Source organism: Pterocles gutturalis, unplaced genomic scaffold, assembly GCF_000699245.1.
Source record: "Pterocles gutturalis isolate BGI_N339 unplaced genomic scaffold, ASM69924v1 scaffold17788, whole genome shotgun sequence".
Taxonomy (NCBI): domain Eukaryota; kingdom Metazoa; phylum Chordata; class Aves; order Pterocliformes; family Pteroclidae; genus Pterocles; species Pterocles gutturalis.
The window spans coordinates 73,158-93,221 of NW_010126043.1; the positions used below are offsets into that span (position 1 = coordinate 73,158).

General features: G+C 42.9%; 1 protein-coding gene across 1 annotated transcript in view; it reads left to right on the top strand.

Annotated features, from left to right (window-relative positions):
- The window catches only part of ETV6 (ets variant 6), a 32,544-nt gene extending 16,098 nt beyond the window's left edge, over positions 1 to 16,446 (top strand). The window contains exons 4-6 of the mRNA XM_010078827.1: positions 9,695 to 9,837; positions 12,654 to 12,754; positions 16,000 to 16,446. Coding sequence (XP_010077129.1) covers positions 9,695 to 9,837; positions 12,654 to 12,754; positions 16,000 to 16,105 — 350 coding nt within the window. The 3' untranslated portion in view covers positions 16,106 to 16,446. The remainder of the gene's footprint in view (positions 1 to 9,694; positions 9,838 to 12,653; positions 12,755 to 15,999) is intronic.
- The last annotated feature ends 3,618 nt before the right edge of the window (positions 16,447 to 20,064 follow it).

A 20,064-nucleotide genomic window follows, 5' to 3' on the forward strand; every position in this document is an offset into this window, starting at 1 on the left:
GTGAATTCTTATCTAAACTTCAATTTATTGCTTCATCCTCCTTTGTAGAGGATGAGTGCTGACAAACCAAGCTGTAGAGACTTAGCTTTTCTTGTGTGCTTCCTTAGAGGTATTCTCATTTTTTAAGACGGCAGCTATCATTGCTAATGCCGTAGGAGCCTGTCTGTATGCGTGCCTGAGACTGCCAAGGTTATCTTCATCACTGTCATGAGGCATGATCCCAGCAGGGTATGACAGCGTATAGTACTGACTGGTGGGCTTTGTGAAGCACAGACTTTGAGGGCAACTGTGATAAGACAGTCTCAGTAGCTGAGACTAACCTGGCAAACTGCAGGCCCACTGAAACAGTGGTTCACTTTAGCATACTAAGTTGTAAGTGGTGGGGGTTCAGTGCCTGCTTTCCAGGCAGCTGGCCCTCCTTACTGAAGGGCAGCAGCTCATACAGACAGATGAAAAGCCTTGAAAGAACCTGGGAATCTTGGTGTAGGCAGGGTCTGTCACTCCCATTTGGATATGACAATGATAATGCCACTAGCCTTGTTTGATCACTTGCCCTTGCAGTCATGTACACTTTTAAATTTGCAGTATATGCCACATCTATTTCGAGCCCCCTGTGGAAAGCGAGAGTACTATAAAGAGACTGAAGTATAGATGAGAGTCAAGCTCATAGAGTTCATATTAATAGGAGAAGTTTTCATTATAACCTTGAGAATCATCTTAACGTGGCATTAACAATTAATTTCAGCATGAAAGTGTGCCTTCCCTGCCAATTTAACTAATGACACTCAAGCAATAGCTGAATTACAGTAGCTTGGATAGATGGTTGCAGATTTTCTATGAAGTGGCTTGCTTTATAGCCTCCTCCATTCTTAATGAACAGGTACAGGAGCGGGTATTGCAGTAAGGGCGTGTTCAGGTCTGCTCAGAAGCCAGGACTGACCAAGCCATAGGACAGTTCAGGCATTCAGATTAATCCTTCTCATTACTGTACAGCATCTACATGCCACAGCTAGATGAATGTGATGAGTTCAGAGTACCCTCAGCCTCCATTGGGGTCATCAGGATGTTAAGCACTTTTTTAAGAAACTTGCCTTTGAAAGAAAATATGCCCCTTATTTTTCCTGTATATTGCACACTTTCTTCAGGTTAAAGTTGTGTCAGTAATTCAGATTTTCGTCTAGAAAGCAAACTTGCATCACTTTGAACCCTCTTAATTAAACCAGGAAAATACACTGTGGTGTTGACAGTGTTGACAATACCCTTCACTCTCTTCAGATACAGGCGTATTTAAGTCTGGTTTTAATACTTATCAGTTAGAACTGGCCTTCAAAAGTTTACATCAGTTTATGTTAATTCAAATGCACACCTTTGAACTGGTAAGACCAGTTGAGGGAAGGGAAGGAAAAGAGAGTTTGGCTATGGATGCATGTGGAGATTTAACTCCAAGAAAGGGAGGTCACTTTTCAGTTTTCTGAAAGGGGCCTGTCAGAAGTGGGAAGTGGCAAGTTTACACCTTATTAAGAAGCCTCTTCAGGAGGGGCTTCCTGGGAACACATGAGAAGCCAAGTCCTCCAGCCACACTCACACCTCTGAGAGAGCTTTGGGCTTTCTGGTGGAACACAGAAGTGAGGTTCTTGGGCAGCAGTCTCCTACAAACAGTGATTTTCTGCTGTTGGAAAAAACTAAAACAGCTCAGATAGCCCAGAAGACTAAACCTGAGGGTAAAAAACTGAACTTGTGACAGAAGATACTGAGGATTCTCACATTGTGAAGTCAAAAATTATTACTCTTGTTGGGAATGACTTTACTGTAGTTAAGTTATTCCTGCTTTTGCTCACTTCTCTAAAGTAGAATTCAGAAGATGAGGCGTCATTCTTAATTCTTCAATTCCCATCCCTAAAGTGTTTGGCCAGTTTTCTGATGTCAAGGTAGGTGATTGTGAGGTGTTTGTAGGATGTGCATGTGAACAGGCAGAGGTTGAATTTCTTTCCCTTTTCCTACTCATTATCCTTTGTGAGCAGTAAAGGTGAGGAAACACCATAGGAGGATCAGAGGCAGGTTTCTTTAGCAGCATAAATGGAAGAGTGATTTCTATGATTGTAGTAGAGCAGGAAAAGAACAAGAGTTGAAACTGATACTGGAAATACCTGCCTGTTTAGTGGGGATGGGGAGGATAGAGTGGGAGAAAAGGGCAGGGAAAAAGGGAAAGAAAAAAAAAAAAAGACATTCTTTAATACAACAGACTTTAGCTTGCAAAGTCTTCATCTATCAGACTGTCTCTGGCCCATCCGTTACATATTCCTTGTGATTTGAGTGATCTTTTCTACAACTACATGAGGAATGTGAACCTTTTGGGTCCTCCTTCCCCTTAAATGTTTTCATTGCCAAAGACAAAGCTTGGCCTCATCTTGCTGTGTTGCTTTTACAACTTCACAGCATGACTGTCTCAGGTTTCTGCTCTCCTTCTGCCTGATCTCCCACTTGGTGTTTGGGTACAAGACAGAAGCAACATACAACTGTTGTATTGTGTGATCTGGCAACCTCTTTCCTCAGCCCCAGCTTGAATTTACTGAGCTGAACAAACAGTTGTCTGTCAAGAGGTTTCTCCACATGGAAGGATTGGCTTTACTGCACCAGCTTACCATCCTGCTTCCAACAGCAGCCAACTTTTGTGGAAAGAAAACCCTTTTCCCCCAGTAACCTGGGCATGGATTACAATATAGGGAAGGGCAGGACTGCTTGCATCTCGGGATCAATCCTCCTTCAGTCCTCAGAGCCATTTAACCCCTTAATCATGGACTTGGTTACTTTTTTCTTTTAGCTTTGTCTGCTAAAATAAGTGTGTCATGGAATTAGATAGATGTTGAGGATGGATTGTGTCTCAACACAGCAGTAATCCTACTGTAGCACGTCTTTCTTTCTCAGTGTGCTGTCTTTTGGTTTCTCTCTCTTTTTTTTTTTTTTTTTTTTTTTGCCATGGAAAAGGTTTTCAGCAATAATACAGGTGCTGATTTGATAAGGTCCAGGCATATGTCTTTCCTCCCCTTTGCACCAGCTTTATTTTTCCTCCCTCTACATTTGTGTGATGAGAGCAAGTTCACTGAGTAGTTCTCACCGTAATCCTGAAACACATTACAGTATCAGCCAGCCTAATTAACTTCATGCGCCAGTTAGATAGCCCAAAGGTCTATTTGACTTGTCCAGAAATCTCTGCCTGTTGCACCGTTTAAGATGTGGTTGAGATGCAATTAGAGCTCTTCCCCATGGCAAGCCTAAACCAAGTCAGGACTGAGGAGTTCTCTCCCAATCTTTTTTCTTTTCCATACAAGTGAACAGCCATTAACTTTTGTGATTTCTTGGTTCTGGCTATAAGTTTAAACAAATCCAGATGCCCCAAAATAGCATTGTCTTCTCAGAGACTTAGTATCTCAGGCAACGGGCATGATCACAGACAGTAGGCTGAAGGTCTATGGGACTTTCTGGGCCTCTCCCTCTTTCCTCCCTGTCCTTGTAGTCTTTGTGCTGGCTTTAGCATTCACTAGATCTTCTTGCATACAGATTTAGCTCTCAAATAGCAGAAAGCTGGCTGGTATTTTTTGCAGGGTTTGTTTTCTTCTGCTTTAAGTGATATAAGTCGGCTCATGGAGAAATTAACAACAGAGCTAGCACAAGGAGGAAGGGAAGATAAAATGGAAGGGAGATCAGGACCTTCTTCTCACAGCAGCTATGGCCAGCTGAATTTTAACAGTTCATCATTTTGGTACCATGAGCATCACTAGGGTAGCTGTTCTAACCATGCTTCAGGCGTGGTTACGGAAACCAGAGTACCAGAGAACTTCTAGCGAAGTTCTGTTCGTTAGTCTCAGTTGTGAACAGCCGTTGTTTGCTTCACTGTGAACAAATGCAGCTGAAGCACAAATCACCTTGTGAAATAAAGGGGCCTGAGCTTGGGAGAGCTCTTCAGCTGGTAGAAATCACAGAACCATTTAAGTCAAATGATATCATGCTGGAGAAATTCTAGTCTAACCTACTCAGCAAGGGGTAAGACCTCAGCTGATGTCAGAGGGAGTATGACAACGTTAATTTGGCATGATCTCTTCCTCTGTGAAGCCATGTTAGTTTCCAAGTCAGTCATCAGCCAGACCAAATGCATTTTATATAATGATCTTCAGTGCAAGATGTGGGTGGGTCTCGCACAACATTTCTGTGGTTAAGGGAGGGTTTTGGTAGTTGATACATGAAGAGGGCCAGCTCTGCTTCTGCACTGTGGGCCTCACTTAAACAACAGGGGTCTCAGAGGCAGTGTGTGCTTTAGGAAATACTGCAGGGCAGGGGAATGTCATCTGCTGAACAAAAGAGATCTTTAGCATTTATAGGCCTATACTGTTAACAGCATTATTTAGTCTAAGGGAGCACAGATGTAAGACCTCTCACTACTGCAACATCAAGACTACCTTGGCCAAATGACACTAGAGAAGTTATTCCTAATGGCTGGACGAGTGTCGAAACACTAGGAACCTAAAGTCTGTAATGTTTAATTTATAGAGCATTCTGAGATGGTATTTCAGTTCTAAGGGATATATGTGTTACTATCATATAGCCATTAGGAAGTATTTATATGCCAGTTTTCCTTTAGGTGTATATTCAGAAAACTGTGCCTATAAGACCTAAAGGATATTTGAAGTGAAGAATCTATAATACATGCTTCCACTCACAGAGTGTCTATTTGACTGTCACAGGGGATTCTTAATGCCAATAGTACAGTCTCTCCTTTTCTGTATCATTACCGAAGCAGTGCTGTAAACGTGGGCAGTAAACAGAGCTTTTCAGCCAGACAAGAGAAACTGAGTTTTACTATGATAAGGAGGAGTGGCTGAAGTTTGGGCACTTATCATAGAATCATCACTTCTGCCACATGAAAGGAAGGGTTAAAACTAGACCGAGAAGTCAAGCTTGCTGCTATCCGTGGGGTTTGAAGCCAGCAATGGCTGTTTATGGGAGAGATTTCTTCCTACTCCTTAAACCCCAAGTGCTCTGTCTCCTCTCTCCCGCCCTCTCCAGGGCTGCAGAGCTGCCTATTTTGCTTGTGCCTAGCTAGTGTCAATCCTGGCAGCCAAACAGCAGCCAGGAGACTGAGTGGGCAGGCAGTTCCCAAGGCTTTACTCTAGCTCTGCTGACCTTGGGACTGTACAGTAAATGGCTGTTATTAGCAGGAGTGTGAAACTGCTGCTTCTTGCACATGTAGGGCAGTGCTTATGGGGGACATTTTGAGAGCCAGCTAAGTACTCTACACCTTATCACTACCTTGTGTATAACTGTAAAAATCCCTCTAGAAGCATTAACTGCAGGAAGAAAGTTGTAGCCATGCCTCTCCATTTGAAGGTACAGTTTGCCCTAATTCCCAGCTAATTACATAGTTCAGTCTTGCCCCGTAGTACAGCTGAGAAAATGGTGGGACATGGAAATGCCAGTTTTCAGGAGCTCTGCCATATTGCTGGGAGCCATTCACCACCTTTCCACTTTGGCTAGGTTGTTTGATACCACGTTGCCTTAAAGCCTCTCAGTCCTAGCTCACTCCACAGCTAAATCCCTGTACCTTCAGATTGTACAAAGTTCAACCATCTGAGCTCATTAAAAAAAAAAAAAAAGTACATGTGTGTGTTAGGGGGAAATGATGTTTCCTTGTGCTACATAGTTACTTTCTAAGTAAGCTTATTTTAGCCAAAAGGCAGGAAATTGCAGCATGCCCAAACAATTTAGGTACCAGCCCTGAATCAACTCCCCTAGTGAATCTCCCACACTTGTAAACTTGATGGGCGTCAGCCACATTTGTGTGCTTTCTTGCCATCAGTCACTAGCCAACACACTCTCCCTGTGGAGAGTTCCCCCATGTGACTGCTCCTTTGGAGGCCTTCTGACAACCAAGGAAATGGTTTAGCCTTCATGGAGTCATTCACGCCATCCAGACTTTCCTCAAACAAGTGATTTACACTTACAAAACAACCATCCACATACAAGTCCCTCTCTCAGTTTCTCCATCCTTCCTGAAAATACATGGAACAGTTTTGACCTTCTTGAAGGATGCTACTTCCAATATTGCCTTCACCAGCCTTTTGTGGAGGTGTCTTTTCTGAGTGGAGAAGCTTGTTTTAATAGCATTTTCTAGCATTGCCTCTTCTTGGGTTTTCAGCAGTTTCATAGGCTGCAGTTTACTCCAGATGGGCTCTACCATACTCCAGATTCATTACACTCACTAAGAGTTATCAGGTAGTCTTTGACCTGTAGTCTCTATTGTCCTATTAAAGATGGTCTCTATTTTTTTTATAGAGAGGTTTTTACCTCATATTTTTTTTATCATGCAATCTGTGGAGAAAGATACCCAGGATGTAATAATTTGTGATGAAAAACAACAAAAAAAACCCAACCCCTGAGTGCCTATGCTCAAATTCTTAAAGGTCTCCCATCTGAAACTTGAAAGAAGGCAAACTGATTTAGGTACTCAGCAAACAGAGCTCATACATTTAGCTAAATTGTACTGCCAAGCATCAGCTGCTCCGTGATAACTTACAGTGTGTACACTCATAGCTCTCAGCAGAGGTGAGAGGAAATGCAGTGAGCCTAAATAGTTTCTACTGGTGTTTAAAGCTAATGCTTTTTATTTCCCATTTGCAGTGTCTTGAGACACAGTTGCCACAGTTGCGTTGATGCATGCCAGCTCATTAAATTATCGCAACTCACTCATATATCTAAATTTGCTGATAGACAAGTGCAGCTTTTGAAGGTGCACTTTTAAGGGGTTGTAGGAGCCAAGCAGAATTTTCAAGAATTTTCAGTTTTCTTGTTGAAGCAAACAGAGATTTAGAGGTTTAAGATGCTTGGGTGGTTGGGTTTTTTTGCAAATTCCACCAGCCTACTAAATACCTCTGCAAGTCTGAGCAGCTCAGTCAGTTTAGAATATGGGATGGAGCCCTTGATCACTTGGGACTTTTCTTGTGAAGATCTCAAGATGCAGATCTGAGTTCTTCTCATTTGAGGAATATTTATATTCAAGCTTAGCCTGAATCCATTCTAAAAATTAAGTGAACAACAAAAAACAAATCTGTGCTTGAATCCCACCTCTTCTCAGAGTCTGAAGCTCTGTTGTTAATCCAATAATTTGCCACCCAGATATCTTTGGCTGAATTTTTTTATACTTGTTTTTGTGAAGGAGGGGGGCACTGTGTGTGTGTGGCGGGGGGGGGGAGGAATGACAGCTAATGGAAAATAATCAAAGTTCAACTACAGTTTACCTGCTAGCTGCACTGAGGTGAATGTGCAGCCCTGGCACAGTGTGATGTACATTGCATGTGCAATTCCAGTCAGCTGTCAAGGAGCCAGCAGCTCCTTGAAACTCTTCCAGGGGCCACTGTAGAGACGATATTAGGGATCTGCCATCCCTATCAGTAAGAGTTGTATTTATACACTTGGAAATTTTCTAGAGTTTTTGTTGTTTTGTTTTTTGTTTTTTTTTTAATTACGATTCTTGCACTAAAAAATCATTTTCTATACAGCCCTTCATTGAAAGACTATGGGAATGAATTGCACGTGCGTCAAGGAACCATTTACAAGGCCCTTACTACCCTGTTATCTGAGCACCTCCCACATTATTAAAAGGCATAAATCAGTAGAGCAATATAATCTCCCTTCCCTTGTTCCTTACAAATAAGTCTAGAAAAAAAGTTTTTTTCTAATATGTGCATGTCTAAGAGACTCTCTGTGTGTGCATGAAAAGTTATTGATGGAAAGGTGATGGAAGAACCGGGTTTTGTGAATTTGTGAAAGATGACAGAAATTAAAGAGGTAGCCTGAGACTTTCAATGTCCCGCTCTTCTACAGACCTCCTGTGTAGTCCAGGGGAAGTCACCTGTGCCCAGAACCACACAAGGGTTTGGCATTGCAGTGTCTAATTGCAGCCAGCTGCCTGCTTGGTATCTGCAGCCATGAGGGAGGTGGTTGAGCTACGTATGTGACTTGGGGTGGAGGGACAGGGAAAGGAAGGCTCCTCTGCATCCACTTTCCAAGAAGGGACCAGTCTAGGCTGCTCATTGGCAAATGCATGGGGAGAATTAATTTTTGTCCTGGTCCCAGCTGCAGGTACCTTATTCTCGGTGAGAGGGAGGAAGCTATCACTGAACAACAATTGCATCCGTGAATGAAAAAAATAGAAATTGGTTTCATTTTTTAAATTACAACCCAGAAAAATTTCAAATGGGAATGGACATTTTTCTGTGAAAAATGTTAATGAAAATAAGGTTTTTCCAACTGAAGAATCTGTCTCTCTCCTTTCACATTCCTCTTGTAGATGTCACCGATGAGGTGACTATCGGGGTAAGTTTCAGCTAGAATGGAAACGCCAGATGTCATCTCTTCACAACGCACTGCTTTGTTCTCTGTAGGACTGGTAGCGTGAGTCTATAGTAAGGGCACTGGCAAACTAAGCTCTGGTTCTAGAGACAGTAAAGGTTTCAGAGATACTCTTTAGAGTTCGAAAATGGGAAATACCATCAGTAATGTTAATATCTCTAACCTTTTCAGGTGTGCTCATTAAATGTGTTATTCATATTCCTTTTCAAAAAGCATTTTATATTCTCATACTGAACATGTCATCATCCTCATTGTAACACATACCAACCCCAGACAGACAGGAGTAAAGAGGCAGGCTGACAAGAATCCATTTAGCACCTAGAAGCTAGGTGCCTTTGGTTGCCTGCCCTTTAACCGCTCTAACAAGTCATCTCTCAGAGGCTGGCTTTGCTTTCAAAGTAAAATGCAACTACGTGACCATCTGAGGGGCCTAGACAGTTGGGCTATAAAAACCCTGTTGTTTCTGACAGCAGCAGAACCCACAGCTCTGTGCAATTCACTTTCCATATTTCATAGCTGCCAGTTATTATGCTGTGCTGTGCACACACACGTTGCAAGCAGGAAGTAGGAGCAGCTCAGCTCTTGGCTTCCCCAGTCTCAAGAGACTGCCATGAAACTGAAAAACACTAAACTAAAACCTAAGTATCTGTTAGACCTTTAATTAGCGACCTAAGGAGTATTTGCCAAGAGGAAATTTGAATTCAATTATCCAAATAGAAAGTATTTAACCTCTCAATAGCACTCAAGTAATTATAATACTTGGAGTTTTTTCCAGGAACCTTAAAAAAAATAAAAAACAAATTCAAAAATGATAGAAGGTGTCAGGTTTATATCACATGGAGTATACAAAGGAAAGCTGTAACATTGCCCATGCTTCAGACCCCCCATGTTAGCACAGAAAGGGCAGCCTCAAGCAGGGAGAGCAGGTTGCAGGATTCTTGATTTCCCCACTGAAGCAGCCAGCAACCATATCAAGGCCAACAGTGGTAGTTTTATGTGCATCAGCACAACAATAAACACACAACCGAGATCAGCAGGTCAACTCACACAGCTTTTAATGTGATAAAGATGCTCAGTCAATGTCAGAAGGACTAAGACACATCAGAAGCAGCTGTATATCCCAGTACATTTTGCAAACGTTAGTCGATACCAACCAAGCTGTTTGCATTTCAGATTACAGCAGCTGTTTCAGCCCTGATCCCAACTGTCCTTTCACTACACATCCACCCAAAGTTTCCAGAATTAATCCCAAGGAAAAAAAGTCAATATTTTTTTGCTCCTCTCTTCACAGACTGTAGGTTGCTTTGGGATTATGTTTATCAGCTGCTTTCTGACAGCCGGTACGAAAATTTCATCCGATGGGAAGATAAGGAATCCAAAATATTTCGGATAGTGGATCCCAACGGGCTGGCCCGGCTGTGGGGAAACCACAAGGTAAGGAAGCAACGAGATTTTCCTCTTACGGCGCTTCACCTCTTGTAACATCATGGGATTAATTTATAAATGAGAAAAAAGAAGAAAGCATGTGCATATGAACTACTGCTGGAAAGTTTTAATCCTTTATTCTGCGCACATTAGAAATACAAAGCATCCAGCCTCAAGCACTGAAACCTATCCTTCATGTAGAGAACCTGTTGATTTGTCTTAAAGGCATTTAGTTATGAATGCATTTAATTATAAAATTACAAGGAGCGCAACAATTAACGGTCCTTCTCTCTCAAGGCATCTCATTCCTTCCTGGAACCTGATGCTAAGGATGTTCTGGTTAGATGTGGTCTACAAGGAGCTGTATACTGCATCTCAGCGGGATCCTTCTGTCTGTCTGCCTGTTTGCACCAACATTCAGATTTCATATGTCCTGTGACAGATATCAAATGCTGCAGGATTATGTATTTCCTTTTAAGAGGGTAATTCTGCTTTGGTCTCTGGAAAGCAGTTACAGATTTTCGTAGTTTGGGGCTGAGCATGTATAGATGTATCTATGTGACTATACACATATGAGTGTATTTATATGAGTAGTCCGCATGGATTTGCACAAGGGAAATCATGCTTGACCACCCTGATATCCATGTACGGTGAAATTATTAGCTCAATGGATGCAGGGAGGACAGTGGATGTAGTTTATCTTGACTTTGGAAAGGCTTTTGAGACTATCTCCCATAATATCCTCATAGACAAACTAATTAAGTGTGACCTAGACAAGAATATAGTGAGATAAACTGAAAACTGGCTGAACTGCTGGGCTGAAAAGTTTGTGATCAATGTCACAAAATCCACTCACTAGTGATGTTACCCCAGGGATTGATTCTGAGGCCAATACTGTTTAATGTGGTCGTTAATGACCTCGACAATGGGACAGAGCGCACCCTCAGCAAGTTCTCAGACAACAAAAAAGTGAGTGGAGTGGCTGATATACCAGAGGGTTGTGCTGCCATCCAGAGGGACTGGGACGTGGTGGAGAAATGAGCTAATGGGAATTTTCATTAAACTTAACTTAAAGGGCAATGTGAAGTGCCCACCTGGGGAGGAATGACCTGGGGAGATGAGGGACTGTACATTTCCCCTTGTTACATTTCATAAGACCCTAGGTATGGGACTGTTTTACTAGGAGAGTGGTCAGACACTGGAGCAGGTTGCCCAGAGGAGACTCTGAAGTCTCCATTCTTGGAGATGTTCAAGCCCAACTGGACACAGACCTGAGCAACCATCTCTGGTTGACTCTGAGTAGCGGGAGTGGACTAGCTGATCTTCAGAGGTGCCTTCCAACCCCATTTATTCTGTGATTCTGTATATGAGTATACATAGCCTATAGTCTTGATAAGGTCAATATTTTCTCATGTGACTCATGGCTTACAAGAATATCTGTCTTAGAGGTCTTGGGCTGCGACGCTGGGAATGGAGAGTTCTGCCTTTACCCCACTGCCATGCTGATAATCAGACCTTGCCATCATGTCTTATGTTGGATGTCTAAAACTGAAACTACTTCAGACTACTAGCCGCTTGGCAAACACAGTGGCCTTTTAGCATGTAGGAAATGGAAAAAACACACATGGTATTTCAGGGGTCTTCCCAATGAGCGGGGTCTAGATTTTCCAGGGAAAACATTGCTGTTGTTCATGTTTAATTGCCACAGGAGCTCTTTATATGGCCTCCCTCAGCAGAGCTGTTGTGGTCAGAGCAAGCAGAGGAGGTCTGCTCTTAGGAGCCATTTTAGACAGGTGGATCAGCCTGATTTAATAACGCCAGGTCAACACTACAGAGTTCTGCCTGTTCTTGGACTGACAGAGCTGTGCCAAGCCAAACTCCTAACATGGAGGCTCACAGAGGAAAAGCATGCTTCTACTAGTTTGGCGTGTTTTGCCCATGGCAAGGCGGCTGCTTTATACTCATGCAAACACGGCTTTGCCAGTGGAGTTGCCTCTCTGCTGGAAGTTTCTTTGCCAGCATGGTAACCAGCTCTCCTTGTACCAGAAAAATGGTCTTCATATAGATGTAGCCCAAGGGCCTGATCCTGCTATCCCAAGTCGGTACTATGGGGGCTGCCCATATACAGCTCTGCCAGCGCCTATCACTTCTGCCTTGTGACACTCCGCTTCAGCAAGGCCATACCTCAGTCACCCTGCAGTGCTCTGGGTATGGCCTTTGCATCAGCAGCTCCCACAATGAAGGGGAGGCTCTGTTACAGAAGCAGATGTATAACCTAATGGGCTTCTTGATTTACACCTGTATAACAAGAGGAAAAACAAGCTCTCAATCTTCACAGTGCTTTGTAAGCATTAACTAGTTAATGGAGGGGAATCCCAGAGGAACAACACTCTTAGAAGGGATTGATGACAGATTCAGTCATTAGCCACTGTTCTTAGGTTTTTACAAAAGGTGGTTTCATTAAGAACAGGCCTGTCACATCCCACTTGACATGAGCATCTCCCTCCATCTAATGGTTCCTCTTGTGGTTGATGAAGCCTTTTGTTATCTGTGATCCAAGAAACTGTAGAAAAACCTCACTTGACATTTTTGTTAGACTTTCTTTCTTAAATTTCCCTGAATGAAAGGAGACACATAAAAATTTGGTGATCGGGGCTGGAGGGACACAATGGGCCTGCCAACAGCAGAAGAGCAGAACATGTAGTTTCTTGAACTGGCTTGGTTACTTTAGCTAGCTGTGAGAGTTCTGCAACTCCTTTTGGGGCTTAGAAAGGTTTTGATGAATCATCTCACTATGTTTTTCCATTTTCTTTTGAAAAAAACAGAACAGAACAAATATGACTTACGAGAAAATGTCCAGAGCCCTACGCCACTACTACAAACTAAATATTATCCGGAAGGAGCCAGGACAAAGGCTTTTGTTCAGGTAACTTTTTCTTTTCTTTGCCATTCCTTTCTACAGACAATTAGTTTTTGAAGATGGAGGATGGAATTGTGTGTGGAATACTTCATTGCCACAGCTATAACACAGGTGACAATGGGCATATATTTGTAAAAGCTGTCTAGACCAGCTTTCAAGGAAACTGCACCAATTTACGAAAATATTTGCTGTTTCAGTGATCAGTGGAGTCAATAGACGTCTTTTCACTCACTTCAAGCAGGCTGCACCATTGTTTAAGACCTTAGTTAAAGGATTCATAATCTTAGCCAAACTGCTGGAAAATCCACTCCAAATTCACTTTCAAACACAGCTGCCAGTGAAAGCTAAGCAGGGATCAGGCATTTCCTCAAGCACACCAGCATCTCAGAAGAGAAGTGCTGATGATCATGTCTTCAGCGGTGCTGCCTTCAAGGAAGAGAGGGACCTGCAAGAGCTGTTCATAAAACCGAATGCATCGGATTGGATGACACAACCAAGAATTTAGGAAATACTGCCCGGAACAGCATTAAAGCAGGGAGTTACTTGTGCAAACTTGAGTGGGGCTGGCAGAGAGTGAGAGGACTCCAGTTCTCTTCAGACAAGACCAGCAAATCCTGGTGCGTACATCAGACCCACAGAGCACTGAACTCAGACCAAAGACTGCTTCGATGTCAGTGGTCTGGATCTAGTAATGTGCTTGGAAATGATATCAATAGGAAGGCAGTCTTGGAGTTTATTTTCTTAAATAGCTAACAGAACTGCATTAGCACTCAAACTATTTACTGCTGAAAAGGTTTCTGTGGAATGTCTTCTTTATGTCAGCTCTTAGAAGGAGACATAGATGGGGGAAGGAGAGTGAAGGGAAGAAGTAATCACAGGCAAAATCAACTGTGTGATTTTAACTTTTTTTTGCGGAAAGTTATGACACGGTTGTTCCATCAGCAGCAGTACCAAGTGAGACCAGATTGCTATGGCTTGTGTGAAGATCGCGCTGCTCGGGAGATGGTGTTGAATAGTGAATGTGCTTATCTCGGAGCCTCTCCTCTGGTGGGGGCACAAACAAAACAGGCATCCATCTCTTCTCAACCAGGCTGCCTATTTTTTCAAAACTGTAGAAACCTAATACCCTTGGAGACCTCGGTTCCTGTGTCAGACTTGTCCAAAATTGACCAACAGATTCAAAGGTCACCAAGGAGCATAAAACATGCGTGTATAAACCTCATTTCCTTCGGAAACTGGAAAAAAAACCAACAAAGCATTTCTTGCACAATTCCCAATAAAAACTTATTGGTGTTGTTTTCTTAGACCTATTTATATCTGAAGAGAAAAAGAAGAACAGCTGCAAAAAATCAAGCCATTAATGTGCCTTTCTTGGCTGTCTCTTGCAAGCACAGAAATAATGGGAAATGTGACTTTATAAGTAATGTGCACGCAGTTGTCATCTGCAGATATCTGTACAGAGCTTTAAGTAAAATGGAGTCAGAGAAGGATTTCCAATAGGTTGCCTGAGTGTCTTCTGCAGCAAAAGAGGTCAGAGATACTGTTTTCTCATTAGCTTATAGTTCTGGGTTGGTTTTTTTAAGTTTAATCAAATGCTATTACAAATACCCACAGTTTGAGTTCCTTGACATGACTTCAAACACAGACCAGAAAGAATACCCAAAATACTGCGGTACAGTTCACATCAGTCTGTTTCCCACATGGTTTAGGATACAGCACAGACAATAGGTAGGGAGGGCAGTGGGATCACTCTCTGTTTTGATTTCACCCTCATGCAAGATCAACAAGACAAGCACAGGGTTTAAATCAGGGCACAGTCTGGCCCGTAGGCTTTGGTGCATTTTCACTGTGTAGCCGGGGACTGATTCACCACTACTTTATGCTAGTTTTTCACCACCATAACACCATTTCTATCAGCAGCCTTCTTCAGCATACAAATGGGAATGACACAGCAGTGAGTCACAGCCCTTTTTTTTCCCCCTAAATGCATATGTCCACATGATTTCCAAAATTAGAAGCAGTGGCAAAAGGTTAGTTCCAGGCTGCACTATGCGTTTGCTGAGAGACTCCAGATTTTTCAGACGGAAAGCCCTCAGCTTTGTAACCTCAGAAGAAGGAGAGGAGGCAAGCCTTGCCCATTAGCTTCAGCAGTAATTTTTCTGGGTCAGTGATAATAACGAGGCTCCTGTCAGTTGGTTTTGTTTTCACTGGGGCAAGGATACTGAGCATATCATCAACCTGAAATAAAATCAGCTCCTCTGATTAACACATTTTGTACTGCTGAACGTTAGCCAGTACATCGTTAGTGAAAGACTGTGAAATTTTGTAACACTTCCAGCATAAACATCTCTCATCCTAATTTATCCAGAAGTACTTATGAGTTAGGAAAGTGATTTGTGTTTAAACTAGGATTTCATCCTTCCTGTGCCACTCTCTCTTCCTACGCCATAAAGTTCAGAAAGAAAAAGCAGAGCTTTTCCGTGCCATCTCTGTGCAGTAGTACACAAAAGCATCCTGGCGAAGATCAAGACTGCAGACTTGATCTGCAGGCTGGTGGATGTCCTTTCCCATTTCCTACTGCTGCCATGCCTCCCCAGAGGCAGTTTCTGTTTCTAGCCCCCTGCAGACTTACTGCATCAAGACATTAGTGCTGGGAGCCATGGCATTCATTTACAGAGGATACTGCTTCATTACAATTAGGCTTGCTACAGTCACACAGGAAGAGACTGTCTTTGCTCACAGTGCCCTAGCCCCAAAGCTTTTTCTTTCAGGGCTTTTTCCATTTCCCAGAACTTGTTCTGACTTGGACCTTGGCTTTTTCCACTACTGTTCCTTTGGTGTTTCGTATTCCTCTTCGTTCACCTACACACAAGCCTGCAGAAACCAGTAACCCTCTGCCTCTCCACTCCAAGCATGTGCTATTGCTTTGAAATGTGCTGGCCACAAAAGTCTTTAGTGTTTCTGTCACTAGACACGGTAAATGAGTGTACCTGTGGTGTACTATCATCTTACATGACAACAGCAAACAATATGAGGGAGAACAAGTAAATATCATTCTTTGGAAAAGACTATGGAGTTTATTTCAAATTTGGACTTCAAAGGAGCAGGGGCTGAGGAGAAGCTGGGAAGTACTAAGTGATTGGGAGGATACAGCAAAGATGATTTTGGGAGCTGTAGAGCTCAGGGGGCTCAACGTCTTGAAGGTAAAAGCTGAGACCACTGGGAAATACACTTGTTTCTCTGTTTTGCAGGTTCATGAAGACCCCAGATGAGATTATGAGTGGCCGAACAGACCGCCTTGAGCACCTTGAATCCCAGGAACTGGATGAACAAATATACCAAGAAGATGAGTGCTGAAGGGAACTGGTGCACCACTTCTGTGGGTCCATGGGAGAAACATCTGCCTGGATGGCTGGCACAGTTTGAGAGGGGAAGAAACAACACAGAAGCAGTACTTGGGGTCACTGTTTAGTTTGAAGACCACACAGGACCTGAAGCACCTTAACAAAACAAACAGGCAGAAAGTGGTGCTGTCAGAAAAGTAAAGGGGAGAAAGCCTGGACTTATGCACTACTTCACTGTTCCTGCAGTCTCCCTTGAGTTCTTTCTTTCTTTTTGGTTTGTTTCAGTTTTGGGGTTTTTTGTTGGTTTTTTTTCCCTAATAAACGTGCAGTTTGACTTTCCTTATCTCACATAGGACAAGACGTCAGATTATCCTTTTTTTTTTTTTTTTTGGAAGGCTTTCCTATGGAAATAGAGCGCTCTTATTTTCTGTGCAAGTCTCATGACATAACACTGCATAAAACAATAGCAACACAGAAGGGATTTGATTTGCTCAAGGGTTACAGTTTGCTCGGATCAATTTACATGTGCTGCCACTTGGAAATGCGTTGAAGCTACCAAAAGAATTTACCACACATACTTGTCAAATGAAGAGGAGTCACCCTTCATGTGTAGGCTGGGATATCATCCTGGCATAGCTTGGGCTCCCAACAAGTCCCGCAAGTGGCTATTAACTGCTGGAATATGGACCAAAACCAATCACCTAAGTGCTCAAAAAAAAATAAATGTGACAAACCTCTGCAATAGACTGATATTGACGTTTTCCCTCCCTCTAGCAAAGAAGTGATAGAATGGAGCTGGGGGGAGGGAAGGTGGGGACAAATACATATATATATATGTGTATATATAGAAACCTTTTTTATATATGTATATATATGTAACCCCCACTATATATCCACAATGCAGAATTTCAGCTCAAAGCTTTCTATAAAAAAGTGAAGGCTGAAGCATCTGTAATTACAAAAGGGAGAGGTGTTTCTTATACCTGCTAGCAATTTTGGGGTGAAAGGTGAAGGACTGTTCCTTACATCGTAGGGAGAAAGCAGAGAGACCATCACATGGTTTGTATTACTCAGAAACCTCTCCAGGATCATTTTGTGCTGCTGGAGAGGTAGATGATTCACAAATCTGAAAACTGATGGTAGAGAACTAGAGACCAAATAGCTGTACTTATATCTTGTAATTGATTTTGGCTTTGCTTTGGGATTTGTTTTTTTTATGCCTCCCACTACCCTCCCCCACCCCACAGCTCTGCCATCAAGGGCACTTGTCTCAGCTTGCCCATTTTTAACATGATTTAAAAGACAAGAAAAAAAGAAACCTGACAGCCGTGTTCCTTTCTTGGTTTTTGGTTTCGTTCTGGTTGCAGGGTGCCCCATTTTCTTACACACCTGATTGGGTTTGCAGCACTGAGGGTGCTTTGCATGAGGTGAAGAGCTATGCCTACTTTGGTCACAGGAAGCTCAGTGGTCCTTGATGCCCAGTACAAGAGAAACTACTGGCCTTTTTCATTTCACGTTGCTTGGACCACCATAATAGGAAAGTCAGTGGTGTCCAGGTGTCCAGCGATCCATCATCAGTGGTTCTTTCGATGGAAGGAGGATCTAGTAGCAGAAACGATGCTTGCAAAGGGAGAAGATGTGCAGGAATCTTATGGTGTCTGGAAGAAAGCACATCCACACCAGTTCATTAAAAACAGAAAGCCTCTTTTATGGGAACATGCGTACCAGAAATTGAAAAAATCAATGGACTAATCTAGTCCGTTTCAACCAAAAAACAAGGTACATCCCCATGATAGAGCTTTTATTAGCTATTAAACCAACACAACATTTGATCTTACCACATATTTAACAAGAGGGTTAATCTGTCCAGGAAAAAATGGCAGTTGGCAATGAATAGTGTCCCCTACATTTAAACAGAGATAGCCCAATCTCACAAAAGGTGTAATATTGAGTCACAGGTTGTAGAAGGAGCGGCTTTGTTAAAGGGAGGTTGTGGTTTGACCCTGGCTAGTAGCAAACCACCACAACAACCCCTCACTCACCCTTCCCCCTCCCCAGCGGAAGGATTAAAGGGGTAAAGGGAAAAGAGACTCGTGGGTTGCAATAAGAACAATTTAATAACTAGACTACAATAAAATTTTAAATAATAATAAGAATGGTAATATATACAAATGTACACAAGTGGTTCACAGTGCAGCTGCTTACCACGCAATGACCAAGGCTCAGCCTCTTCCCAGCTATCAATCCCAGAGCAGAGAGAGTCCTGAAACTGCAGTCCCAGAAAAGAGGTAAGGGCCCGAGCATTTGAGACCGAGAGCTGACTGAGAGAGTGAGATGACCCTGAGAGAGGGGTGACTCAGAGGGAGAGAGAGTGGACACTTCTGGACATATCTTCATTTATAGACTGGGCATAACGTGCATAATATGGAATAGACTATTGGCCAACTTGGGTCTCAGTCCTAAACTTGAGGTCGAATCCTAGGCTAGTAACTGGGGCTGTGCTCCCTCCCAGCTTCTCCTGCCCCTGCAGACATGGGCACAGCAGAGAAGCTGAAAAGCCCTTGACTGCCCTGGTAGCAACTGTAAACATCAGTATGTTATCAGCCGCTTTCTCAGCACAAATCCAAAACACAGCCTCTCACTAGCTACTGTGAAGAAAGCCAACTCTATCCCAGCCAAAACCAGGACAAGTGTATAGACAAGCATCATACAACAAGGAGAGATTTTTCAGAGCCAGTATCGGATGAGAAATGACAGTCCCTAGACTTTTCCCAGCCACATTTTTTTATTATATCATAGTCAATACGTTACAAGTCCCAGCACATCACATACTTGACTTTTTCTGCCTCAAAAGAAAATATGTTGGAGTGTGTATCACAAAGAGTGTGTATCAGAAATATGAGCAGACAACCTGTTACCTGTCTCTGCTGTGACTCTGAAGTCCCTGGAGTTCATGAGGTTTCAGATTGGGTGACACTGAGGGACTTCATTGGTCACAGATGTGAAATTAAAGCTCCCTTTGAAACCAAGGGGCCAAGGAGTTACTCTGCTCCATCACCCTACTCAAGGGCACCCAAGTTGCGGCTGTGTCTCAGGAGCTGGGATTAAGAGGGTGGACTGAAAAGGTGAATATGAATGACAGATGAAGTGTGATCAGAAGTATCAATGTAAAGAAAGGCTCTTGTTGGTTTTTTATGTTCCTTAGGGTGTTCAGTGGTAGAAAGAAGCAAAGTTTGTGCTGAGAACGATTCATATCCTTCACTGCTTGGCTGTGACAACTCCATAACTGCATTATTTTCTTTTGCCTGCTGCAGCTGCTGTTGCGAGATAGTGAGAGGAAAAAAAAAAATATTAGGACCTTCTTGGGACCATCTATATAAAGCACTATGATGAGCCACAGGTTTTTGTCATGGCCAAGGTGCACACTGCAAAATACAGAAAATGAGAGACAATCCACGAGTATAAGCCCATATGCTCACTGTGTATGCTAGCAAACAAAGTTCATCCTCAGCACTGGGTAAGACAGGAAAAAGCAAGGAATCCTGAAGTCACACATGTTGACTTTTCTAGGGGAAATTTTGTAGAGGAAGTGTTCACCTCCACCAAAAATGCAATCACTTTCACCTGCAGAATCTAAGTCAAAGGGAAAACAATATATTTGGTGGCTGTTGGAAACTCTTCCAATTACACATAAAGGACATCTCAAGGCAACTTCTTCACTGCAATCACAGAGAAGTTCACTCAAGGCTGATGCTAGTTGGAATGAAAATAGCCTTTGAACGTGGAGCAGGCTGATCCCACAGAGGCACTTCCTGGCTGGTGCTGTCCCCTGCCTCTTACCAGGTCTGTGTGGTGCAGCAGTGAGTGGCACAGGTGACACTGTAGCTGCCAGAACTGCAGGGTCTTGGGACATGTTGTGTGAACTGCAGGATTTGAACTGCTCTCGGGGGCTTGGAAGCAAGTTTACCAGCT